The 12,941-nt window shown below is 37.9% G+C and overlaps 1 protein-coding gene across 1 annotated transcript in view; it reads left to right on the top strand.

The window, feature by feature from the left end:
* Sema3e (semaphorin 3E) overlaps positions 1 to 12,941 on the top strand; it is a 220,667-nt gene that overhangs the window by 179,122 nt on the left and 28,604 nt on the right. Inside the window, exons 6-9 of the mRNA XM_021163140.2 lie at positions 9,154 to 9,273; positions 10,430 to 10,572; positions 11,265 to 11,379; positions 11,484 to 11,553. Coding sequence (XP_021018799.1) covers positions 9,154 to 9,273; positions 10,430 to 10,572; positions 11,265 to 11,379; positions 11,484 to 11,553 — 448 coding nt within the window. The remainder of the gene's footprint in view (positions 1 to 9,153; positions 9,274 to 10,429; positions 10,573 to 11,264; positions 11,380 to 11,483; positions 11,554 to 12,941) is intronic.

The raw sequence follows: 12,941 nt of genomic DNA, 5'->3' as shown, positions 1-12,941 counted from the left end.
AAGCACATATGTGTTCATGGGTACCTGTGCCTCTGCTCGTGTGTGTAGTAGATAGTGAGGACGTTGGTTGTTCTACATTAATAGTTTGCAATTCTTTCCTTTGACAGAAGGTTTCTCATTGACCTGGAGTTTGCCTGGTATCCAGGCAAGCCCCAGCAACCATCCTGTCTCCAATCGTACGTTTCTGTGTATATGATTAGGCACGTGTGAGGACATGCCAGCTTTTTGCATGGGCATCCAGAATCCAAACTTCTGTCATCATCCCTGACTAGGAACTGTTCTAACCCACAAAGCCATTTCCTCAGCTCTGCATCTGTTAACTCTTAATAGGACATTCTCAGGGATACAAATTGAAGACTTAATATTTGATTTTAGTAAATAGCCAGCATTAAACAAATATTTGGTGAGGTAGCAAGATGGTTTAGCAGATTAAAAGTTCTTGGAACACAAGCTTGATTGTAGGCTTGAGTTTTATTTGTGGATTATACAAGAGGACAGATACTTCTGATTTCCACATGTGTTCTGTGAAACACTCATATTCTCATTCTGATCTGCTTGCGTGCGCACGCGCACACACACCATATACAATAAATTTTAAAATATTTTTAAATGATTCCTTTTGTACATTTATGGACCCAGTGTGAGGTTTTCAGCTAATAAAACTACAATGTCTATAAATATTAACATTTTTTGAAGTTTTATTGAAAATTATATTTAGATATATACACTATTACCAGTTCTATGCATTAAAAATAAATGTTAATCGAACAGAACATAATTGAAGCTCATATCAGGAAAACATAAGCAATTGTTTCAAGTTCTTAGTGGCAACAATTTTAAGAATAAGTAATCATTTCCACTGAATTAAGTATATTTATATCAAGAGCAGTTAGGAATGAATATTTATTTCTCGAATTCACCCCACCAATTGCATAGCTAGAGAATTCTAGTTACTCCCTTACCTCTTTTCCATCCCCTGAGAAAATCTTATTCAAGTCTGCTGCTCCCTCACATTGGCAAAATGCCCACTGTCGACTCGCTTCCTGCAGCTTCTGGCCATGGCTGGGTCTCCAAAGAGCTATTCAAATACTTTGCTTATATTAAAACTATTTCCTCAAATAAAAGGAAAAGGAAAAGAAACACTCAGTGTCTCCCTAAAACTATCCCTACTGGCCAAGCTTACGTCTCCATCGTGTCCCTCATGAATTTAATTGACCATGACCCTATTGATTGATGTCACTGGTTGCCTACCAAGCAAATACAGCTTCAGTCATGAGTGTCAGCTAATGAACACTCTTTTTCTTTAACATTTTGCCCCAGAAACCACTTTTATTAATGATGGGTATGACTAGTCAATTGGCAAGACAAAAACCCAAATGCCCACAGCTAGCTACCTACTGAATTTCCACTCTCTGTGGGCTCTTTCACTATGGATGGTCAGTTATAATTCAGAAGGCTGATGCATTTGTCATTACTGTGAATCTTAGAGCATTTATTTATATGATAATAGGAGAAACCTTGGAGTTAACTAAAATAAGAAGGTTGCAGATAACTATTGTGAACTGCTCATACTAGACAATTAAAATATGTATTCCTACATCGTGAATAAAGATTCAGAGGATGAACAACCCATTAATTAAATTCACATTGCGTTTCTTAAAATAATAAAGGGACACTACATCTAAACTACTAATAGAATTCCATTATAAGAATAAATATACACAATAAATACACAGGTATACAGAAAAGTGTTTATTGCATATTTTACCTTTACAGTGTATTTGTTTTGAAATATGACTTAGAATAATCACCTTTTCTATTTTTTTGGAATTTGGAATTTGCAATTTATTATATACACAGATTTGCAATAACAACAATGTTTTGAGGCTGATACTACTGTGGGCAAATGATAAAATACAGTGGAATTTCAGGCTTCATGATTTTAAATTATGATATTCATTAGTGGTATAATATTAATAATTAACACCGTTATAATATTCACATTTAATGTTCTTAATTGTTAAGATTAAGATTAAAATAAAAATTCAAGAATTCATTAATTCATATAAGTGTCTGATAGATTCCTATCAATTGATTTTTTCCTGCAGTCATTCTAAAAAAAATAATCTATGAGTTTGAGGAGGGGCACAGAGGAGTTGGAGGTAACAGATGAAGAGATGGAAATGATTTAATTACTCTACTCATGAGCAAAATTCTTAAATAAATAAATAAACAAATAATTCAGGTAAAAATAAATTCAGTCTTATTTGGAAAACTTTCTATTATATTTTATAGTATTTAACACCTAAAGGGAGGTGTAGATACATGTGATTGTTAATTCATTGAGATGTTCATTCATTTAATACATACTCATTTAGCATCATCGGTAACCCAGAGTACAATCTCAAGTACACAAAGAGCCAGTTGAAACACAGCAAGATGATTCGTATGTTAGCTGTAAGCCTGGGGCTCGAGGTGGAACTAAGCGTCTGTGGAGGAATTGAACAGTAGCCATATAAATGGTAGCACAGAGAGTAGAGGGAGACCCCGTGGATTCCACAAGTAATCAGTACATTAAGACAATAAACAGTTTTCTCAGGGTCAAATTGGAGATTTAGACCTGGACATTTAGCTTGATTCCAGTGCAGAGTTATATCCATCACAGTGTTACCTATGTGTAGTGGTTAGAATTGAGTATAATAAGTTATATCCTCCTGTCAAAATGTCCTGAAAACACGTGTCTTATGTTCTTGTGTAACGAGTTAGTGACCTAATATTAATACAACATCACTTACCATTCAAATCTAGTTCTATAACAACTAAAAATCATTTGGCATAAAAATCTACTTGCCTTTATTCAAAGACATCAAAATAGATTGGACATAAGTTAAAACTTTGTCTAAGAGGACATAGAAATCTAAACTTTGGATATTTAAGCCCTGACTGTTGAAACACTAAAGGACATTTTACTCCACATATGAATCTACTTCCTTTTTTAAATAAGGAAAATAACATTAACCTAGATGTCATTTGTTTATTCTAGGAATTACAAAATATTGACTTGACATTTTAATGACACCAAATATTTATAATTTTAAGAAGTATTTTTAAAAATGCATTTACTTTCTTTAAGTGTTGTTTTCTTTAATATAATATAGAATAGCTTCTCTCATTTAAGTAATTATTTATTAATCATACCTAAAGCTTAATTCAAATTTATTTATATTTCTTGGTATTGTATTATCTTCTTTCAAGATTTTGATGAAGGAAGGCAAGGAATGGTTTGCCAAACACAGTACCCACTATTATAGCTCGATTTGGTTTTTGTTCTTGTTTTTTTCACAATGATAATAAAACATGAAAGCAGAAACGTTTTCTCCTGAGGATCAACTAATGTGCCAACCCAAACACATTTGGTTGTTTCCATAGCTTACGGTGCATAGCACCTGGCTAGCTCCTTTGAAGTTTAAATTAAAAAGTTTATATTTAGTTATTTGAATTTTCATGAAGTATTTTCTTTCATCTAACTACAAAAAGAGAAATTGGGTGAAAATGAAAATATCTCATCTTGAAGGATACAACCTGCCTAGATAATACATTATTTGCTATCATAGGGCTGCCATCTACTGGCTGATATGGTTATTGTTTGGCCTTGATCAAGACAAGCAGAACTTTGAAACTGAAGGAAAGGAAAAAAAATCATAATATTTTAAAGACTTAGTCTTCATAGAAATACATCTATATTTTAATGTAGATTCTATCACTTTTTATCTTATTTCCTTATTATCACACTTCTCACTTTGCATGTGTTGATACTCGACACGAACACAGCAGACCTCTCTCCTTATTAAAACCTGCTTTCTTGAGGAAGTTGAATATAGATCCAAGGGCGAGAGGAGTGAACTGGGCACTTGACACTTTTCACTCTGAATTGCTGACTGTGAACATTCTGCTCATTTGTTTTCCCATTTCTTGTTTGTTTTATGAAAATTATACCCTCAAGTGAAGTCCTGCGAGCCCATCCTTCATTCATGGTGTGTGCGTTGGAAGCTCATATCCAAGCTGTCGACAGTTCAGAAATGCACAGTACCACTGCCACGCTCAGAGATTTTATTTTACAGGCATCCTCAGGGTTCTCTAACTCTGATGATCTTTCTTTTCTGCAGTGTTCCCTGATCCTTTGTAGATGTCGCATGTTGGGATTGATACTTCAGAGTCACTAAGTCTGTCCTTTGATCAGTTATAAATTTCTACAAGAGCCTCTATTCATGGCAGAAAGACATTTTTTTGATAACCAGATAGTCAGAGCTTCTCTGATCTGTGCCAATGAAGATAGGTATTTAGAAACAGTTGGATTCAGGGTTAATTTAGCAAAATGGTGGTCGTATTTTCTTCTCTAAGGCCTGTGACCTCTCTATCCATGGGTTCTTGCCTAGGTTTACAGTTGCAGGCATGAGTTGTCTCCAACTGAGAAGGTCTCAAGTCTAATGAGACAGCTGTTAGCTATCCCTAAGATATTAGTGTTAGTATTGCCTTCTTGGCGTATCTTGTTGGGCTGATCATTACTGTAGTTTATAGGATTAACTATAGCGCTGATGGCTACAAGGGAGAGAGATCCCATTTTCTGCAGGGTCTCCTGATTTCCTGTGCTCAACAGGTCAACACTACCTATATTTCTGAACACATGATCCAGAATAAATGTGGTCTGTAGAAGACAGACACACAAAAGCACACACACACATGAGTACATGTGTTTATAACAACAAATAGTTACAAAAGAAAATGGCATAAATTTGAGAGATGGATGTAGGGGAAGTGTAAGATAAGTTAAAAGTGGGAGAGTTTTATAGAAAGATGTCATATATATATATATATATATATACACATATATATATACCTATATATGTAAATAACTATATACATAAACACATAATTGTACATAATAGATATAATTTGTTAATATATAACTATATTATATATTATATAACAAGATATAACACATACTACATTACATAGTATATATATTATATGATATATAATATTTGTACATAGTTAGTCAGTGCCACTAAAGTAACAAATGTCCTCCAGAATAAAGCAAACCATTTCTGTAATATTTTTGGAAAAGACAATAACTCTTATATTAAACGGAATTTTGACAAGATGGTGAATATATGTCCAGAATGAAGGGCAGGCTACTAACAAGAAAGCTCTCTACTAGAGGCAGGGGCTGTGTTTATTCTCTCTACTACTTGTCCCACCTTTATAGACTTTGGTTATTTTCCTGCACATAGCCCAAGAGGATAATTTCTTTCTTTTTTTTTTTTAATTAGATATTTTCCTTACTTACATTTCAAATGTTATCCCCTTTCCTTGTTTCCCCTCAGAAAGCCCCTTATCCCCTCCCCGCCTCCCACTGCTTCCCAACCCACCCACTCCCACTTCCCAGCCCAGGCATTCCCCTATACTGGGGCATAGAACCTTCACAGGACCTAGGGCCTCTCCTCCCATTGATGATTGACTAGGCCATCCTCAGCTTCATATGCAGCTAGAGCCATGAGTCCTACCATGTATTTTCTTTGGTTGGTGGTTTAGTCCAAGGGAGCTCTGGGGGTACTGGTTAGTTCATATTGTTGTTCCTCCTATGGGGCTGCAAACCCCTTCAGCTCCTTGGGTCCTTTCTCTAGCTCCTTCATTGTGCTTCATCCAATAGATGGCTATGAGCATCCACTTCTGTATTTGTCAGGCACTGGCCAAACCTCTCAGGAGATAGCCATATCAGGCTCCTGTCAGCAAGCTCTTGTTGGCATCCCCAATAGTGTCTGGGTTTGGTGGTTGTTTATGGGATGGATCCCCAGGTGGGGCAGTCTCTGAATGGTCATTCCTTCAGTCTCTGCTCCGAATTTTGTAAGAGGATAATTTCTTAGAAATCCCGAAGTCCTGGCTACAGAATTGTGATATCAAGACTTAATAAAAGGGCAAATATTCAAGTTAGAGTCCATAGAATACATTTCTACTTAGTCTATTTCAAAGTAGCATTTGAAAAGTATGTTTGCCTAGTTGAAAACTGAATCTTTAAATAAATAACATTAAATAAGCATTGTTTTGTTGTAGCAAGCAAGTAGGAAACTGAAAATAAATAACCAAACTAAACAAAAGAGTGGATTGTTTTTTAAGAAGACTACATTTAATTTACAATATATAGTTTTTTCACATATAGATTTTAAAACCCATTTTGTTTGTGTTTTGTAGACAAAAGGTCTCATTTATATTTGCTATTTTAAAAAATAATGAAAATTAGTTTATTGCAATAATACTTATAAATACTTCTTTTAAAATTTCGAGTTGGATTTAACTCCTTAACCTATTTCTCACTGGTATAACAAAACAATTATTTTTTTAAAAACAATCAGTAGTTAGCTCTTGTTGGAAATAAACATCTTTATAAATTGCCTTCCAATTTCTAGGCTTGAAAGTAAAATGATGCTAACTGGTGCTGGATAGAGGAGCCTTATCTTTTTTTATGGCAGCTTGCTATTTTTGTAACATGGTGATTTGGTTGAACACAATAAAGTGCAGTAGTAACTGAAAAAAAATTGCCTTCTATATAACTCAGTTGACTACTTATCAAACTTTCTACCCTATAAATGGATAATTTGAATGATTTTATCTATTATTATTATTATTATTATTCACACTTCCCTAACCCCATCTACCCTCCCATACCTCCTCCCCACCCCTGGTCTCCATGAGGATGTCCCTACCACCCACCTAACCATACCTCTAAACTCCCTGGGGCCTTAAGTCTCTTGAGGATTAGGTGCATTATCTCTGACTGAACACAGACCCAGCAGTCCTCTACTGTATGTGTGTTGGGGGCCTCATATCAGCTGGTGTATGCTGCCTGGTTGGTGATCCAGAGTCTGAGAGATCTCGGGGGTCCAGGTTAGTTGAGACTGCTGGTCCTCCTACAGGGTTGCCCTCCTCCTTAGCTTCTTCCAGCTTTTCCCTAATTCATCCACAGGGGTCAGCTGCTTCTGTCCATTAGTTCGGTGCAAGTATCTGCATCTGACCTTTTCATCTGCTTGCTGAGTCTTTCGGAGGGCAGCCATGCTAGGTCCCTTTTTGTGAGCTCACCATAGCCTCATTAATAGCATCAGGCCTTGGAACTTCTCCTTGAGCTGGATCCCACTTTGGGCCTGCCGCTGGACCTTCTTTTCCTCAGGCTCGTCTTTATTTCCATCCCTGCAGTAAAAAAGTTTTAATTATTTTATGTTAGGCAAAATAACAACAACACAAACTCTGAAACAGATCTAATAAATTAAGTTTGTAGGCAGTACCTCCGATTTTCACAATTGAGTTAATATATTTGGTTAAATTTTTTTTAGATTTATTTATTTTATGTATGTGAGTACAACTATAGCTGTCTTCAGACACACCAGAAGATGGCATTAGATCCCATTACTGGTGGTTGTGAGCCACCTTGTGGTTGCTGGGAATTGGACTCAATACCCCTGGAAAAGCAGTCAGTGCTCTTAACTGCTGAGCCATCTTTCCAGCACCCGGTTAAGTTTTTATAGTGGCAATATTGCTTGTATTAGTTTCAAAACGTAGAGCAAAAATGATACATTAATTTAGAAATATGATTATTGTGAGCTTTCTCAAACTCTGAAGTTCTTTAAATCACCAGTGTACACTTTGGAATACATTGTCATTATTGGAAGAGCATCACGGGGGGCTAAGGAGAGGCTGAGTTAGGAAAGTGCTTCAGCACGGATTTGAGAACCTGTGTTTGAGCCTCACAATCTAAACCGTCCAGCCTGGCATGTTCTTTTAATTAATGTGCCTAGGAAGCACAGATAAGAAGACCAGCAGGTCTCACTGTTCATCCACTCTAGTTGGGTCAGTGAGCCCGAGTCTCAGGGAGAGAACTTGTCTCAGGTAGTGATGAAAAGGATGGTGGTGGTGATGATGATGCACAAAAGACAAGAAAAAATAAGATACACAAGGAGTACCACCCAAACTTGACCTCTGACTTCTACATACTGGCAAACACATTTGCAGCCTAGTGTATGCCAACACGCATGCATAGGTATGTATACAAGTGTAAGAAGAAAAAAAAAGCTATCTCTCAAGCATCGTCTTTTCTGGGTTGATTTTCAGTGCCAGCTGCAGTTCTGGGCACACAGCAAGGGGATAATTTAACCGTTCTAAAAGAAGTCCCTATTCCCAGAGATAGGCTGCGACTATTGGCGTCTTTGCCAGAGGCATTCATCTGGGACAGATCAGGACAGCGAGGCAAGGAGTGCCCAGAACGGGCCTCCTGGGCCCGCTGATGCACAGGGATTACACTGTGGTTCTGAGAAGGAAGAGCGTTCAAAGTCCCCTACCTCCTAGGTGATGATAGCATTTCTGCGGCCCAGCCATACCCTCAGGTGTCAGAAAAGAATCTTGTTCTCTCCTCCTAAACTACCGTTAATGTCTTCATTTCTTTCTCTGAAAACACATTGTGATTTTTCAAGGTCCCACATAAACTTGAATAATCCCAGGACCTTGCTTCAAATCTGCTGCTGCTCCTCGTGCTGCAGCTAAGGTCAGTCAGTCGTGCTGCTGACTGTAGATGAGTCATGAGCTCTTTTTACCAGTCTCCTCTGACTCAGCTACAAACTCACCGTATTGGATGATTGAAGATACTGCTTCAACAGACTTTGTACTTTTATCGTATTAAAATCCTTGTAAAATCATATTAAAGTCCTCAGATTTGGTATAAGAAGCACTCGAATTAACTGAATCACACGTCATCCGTGTACAACGACCACGATAAAACAGTTGGTATCGAGGTTGAAAAAGTTAGCCAAAATAAGAATAGCGGAGACAGCGTCACCAAATAGGTGTCAGCATTCACCAGTGTCCCCCAGCGCTTTTCTCCTAACACTGAGTGCTGTGTTTTCGGTTCAGAAAGAAATGGCTCCCAGGATACACAGCGAAGAAGCAGGCACCTCTCTGTGGTGGTTTCATTCCTGCCCTGAGCGATACTGTTGACAACCTCAAGTTGAATATGTGTTAAACCGGCATGTTTGACCTGACAGTGGCTTCTACCCAGCCTCAGATTGGGGGACATACACTGACTTGTCTTCCTCTGGGTCGCCTTTGCAGGTAATGAGCTGTTTGCGGGACTCTACAGTGACTACTGGGGCAGAGACTCAGCGATCTTCCGCAGCATGGGGAAGTTAGGCCATATTCGCACTGAGCATGACGATGAGCGGCTACTGAAAGGTAGAAGTGAAGAAACAGAATGGAAAACGAATTTACGGTCCATGACTGAGTCTGCGATTTTGATAATAAAAATGTTAACTCGAAATAGCCTTTATAGCTATCATATTCTCGAGTCCAAAATACATATGTTGTTTATCACTTTATATATAAAATACCCTAATTATGCAGTAAGTTTATTTATAACAATGCTTAGATATCAAGAGTTAAATGAAACGAACAAGCTGAGTATATGAAAAGTAGAGGCTCATTTAATAGCTTCTGCCTGTCTCATTAATGGGCATCATTGCTGCTACCCTGATGGCGCCCCTGCTGCTTTAATAGGATCATGCTGCACTTTAGAGATAAATAAAACTTCAGGAGTATCACTTGCCACCCCCTAACCAGATTCCAGAAATGTAAAAAATATATATCCATATACATACACGCACACACATATATAAGCTTACGTGTAAACTTACACATTATATAAACATATAAATGTTACATCTACGTTCACATATATGTGAATTTTATATTTTGTCACATAGTGGTGTATCTAGGAGTGAAGATACCAGGTTATATTGGGCATATTCATAATTTCCACGAGTCCATGATTGAGTTTCAGCACGCATATATATTATCATTTAAAAGATCAGGATCATATCAATCAAAGCCACCTACACAGTTTCTGTAGACTATAAAGACAAAATCTTAAATTTCTCACTTTAAAAATAAGTGATCTTCCATGGGGCTTATTGATAAGCTATATATAAATTAAAAATAAATAACAAACTACTTTTAATTTTTTAATATGGAGCTTACATGTCCATTTACCTTATATAGATTGAGAAGAAATTCATAGATTGTTTTAATAACGCTTTCTGCTTTTTTCACTGAATATATTTTGTTTGCAACATACACTATAATGTTTTCTGAAACCATGACTCTTACGGTTTCTATTTAAATTGCATTTTTAAATGTCTATTGATTTGCACATAAAACAAGAATGATTATCTAGGTTTCAATAATCATCTAAAAAATTGAAGAACGTTTGTATTTTCTCACAAGTGGATGAAAGTTTGACAATCAGTTGATAAATAATTTATGGGGGATGACATTGTCACTGTACCATTACATGTAAAAATTTTAAACCGTTTATGTTTGTTTTTTTCTGAAGAACCAAAATTTGTAGGTTCATATATGATTCCTGATAACGAAGACCGAGATGACAACAAAATGTACTTTTTCTTTACTGAGAAGGCGCTGGAGGCGGAGAACAACGCCCACACGATCTACACCCGAGTGGGGCGGCTGTGCGTGGTGAGCTGGCGCGACCGTGGCGTTATGCTTTATTTCCTCAGTTTACCTCCCTCACCTCCCTCTGTATAGCCAGGCCTCTGTTATATTGTTTTACCATTTCGTTGGTTCTTTTGAGAGTTCCATACGGCATGCTTTGATGATATTTGTGTCCCGTCCCTCAACCTTTCCACGGTCCACATAGTCTTCTACTAGAAATACATAACATCTTTGTTTGTTTGTTTGCTTGGTTGGTTGGTTTTTTGAGAAAGGGTTTCTGTCTCAAAAAGTATTGATAGTGTTTGAATGAAAGCACTACACTGAGGGACTGAAGACATAGCTTAGCAGTTAAGCGTACTTGATGCATTTGCGGAAGACCTCAATTTACTTCCTAGCACCCACGCCCAACAGTTCGTTACCACCTGTGTGACTCCAAGTCTGGGGGTCCAGTGACCTCTCTTGGCTGGAGCACCCCCTCATATACGATGTAGACATGTAGTCGGTGAAACTCAACCTAAACAACCTTTGTTTTAAAAAGTACTGCATTGATAAGACAACGCAAGGGAGAAGTGAGAAGGCAGTATGTGCTTTCTGAGAATTGTGCTCAATTTTCCTATGTAAATAAAAAGAGCCACAGCGTCTGCCCATTTCGCCATATTAAACCTTGTTTGGTAGATGTCCTTGAAGTCCTCGTTTATCCATTTTGTTTTTCACAGAATGACATGGGAGGACAGAGAATCCTGGTGAACAAGTGGAGCACTTTCCTTAAAGCGCGGCTGGTTTGCTCAGTGCCGGGAATGAATGGAATCGACACATACTTTGACGAACTAGGTAACAATTACTGGAGGAACTAATTTGTTTAAATAAATACATTTTCTTTGCATGAGTCGAAGGTTAAAAATCCAAAATGATGGAATGGTTTTTCATTCTTTCAGAGGATGTGTTTTTACTGCCGACCAGAGATCCTAAGAATCCAGTGATATTTGGACTGTTTAATACTACCAGGTGAGAAATTTATAGTCAATAAAACACAATAGAAGATTTGTCACACCGAAGTTCCTTTCATGGTGTACATTACTCAGAAACACTGCTGACCCCCTTGTCATTCCCATCCTCTCTCTGCACGCTTTAAGTGTCTGGCTTCTCTTTCTTTCCCCCGACTGCAGCTGTCTGTCTTTCAGCTTCAAAGCCGCAATCTAAATCTAGACCTTATTGTTTTGCTTGTAACATGCTGACATCCTCATGCAACCACACTCCCAATCCCTTTAATTACTCATGGGCAGCCATTTGACACTTTTGATTGGTCGTTATGAGATATTACTTGTACGCTGTCAGGTCTAGGGTAATTCTTTTACTTATTTCTCAGATGAAAATTTCCAATCTATGCAGGCTTTCAAAGTGCTCTGGTAACTGTTCAGCTTCAGTTTGGGAGGGTTTTTTTTTTTTTTTTTAATCTATGATTTTTCTCTCTTTTTTTTTTTTTTTTTTTTTGGTTTTTCGAGATAGGGTTTCTCTGTGTAGCCCTGGCTGTCCTGGCACTCACTCTGTAGACCAGGCTGGCCTCGAACTCAGAAATCCGCCTGTCTCTGCCTCCCCAGTGCTGGGATTAAAGGCGTGCGCCACCAACACCCGGCGGTGGCAAATAATACCTTGGCAGATCTCAGCATTGACAGTGGCAGGTTCTTAGCACTGTATCTTTTTATTTACTGTTACTGTTGGAAATGACTCTCCCGTCCAACTTCAGTTTATGTCAGTGCTATGATATGTAAAAGTAACTTTAATTCACCTGATGTAATTGTTGTCTCTGAGGCTTACTGCGTCCTTCCGCTAGCCTATGCCTAGTTCTGGAAGCTTCCAGCCTCCACACAATCTTATCTTGGCCTAGAATGTTTTCAGCCTTACTGTTGAGTAAGGTCTCCATTCATAGTTCTTCTGGTCTCTGGTCAGCTGTTGTTAGTCCTCTCCAAGATGACTAATTCACTCTGGCTTCTCTCAGTTTCTCACTGGATTACTCTCCTTGGCATCGCAGTAACTTTGGCAATTTGTTCTAATCTTCTGGCTCTTTCTCATTTTCTGGTTTGTCCTATCTTCCCCTGTGACTAGCTGGTTTTCTCTCTGCAAGCAGTATCTGTATAACTAACTGCTCCCTCTCCTTCTCCCTCTCTGGACTGCTCTCTCTTAAGTACCCTGTCTTTGCTTCTGTTCTCAATAGAGTTGAGCATATCTTATTCTGGCAAATCCTTCTGATTTGTCACTTTGCCACTCAATTAGACATCACTTTCAAACTTGGGTGCAAACTACAAATTAACTTTTCCTTCACTGTTTGGGATTAAAGATGTGTACTAAGGCTGAGCCACACCACAACTAGAAATGGGTTTTTCCAGTAAATGACA

The sequence above is a fragment of the Mus caroli genome, unplaced genomic scaffold, assembly GCF_978045245.1.
Source record: "Mus caroli unplaced genomic scaffold, Mus_caroli_1 scaffold_4, whole genome shotgun sequence".
NCBI classification, from domain to species: Eukaryota; Metazoa; Chordata; class Mammalia; order Rodentia; family Muridae; genus Mus; species Mus caroli.
This window is presented reverse-complemented; position numbering and strand designations above follow the sequence as displayed.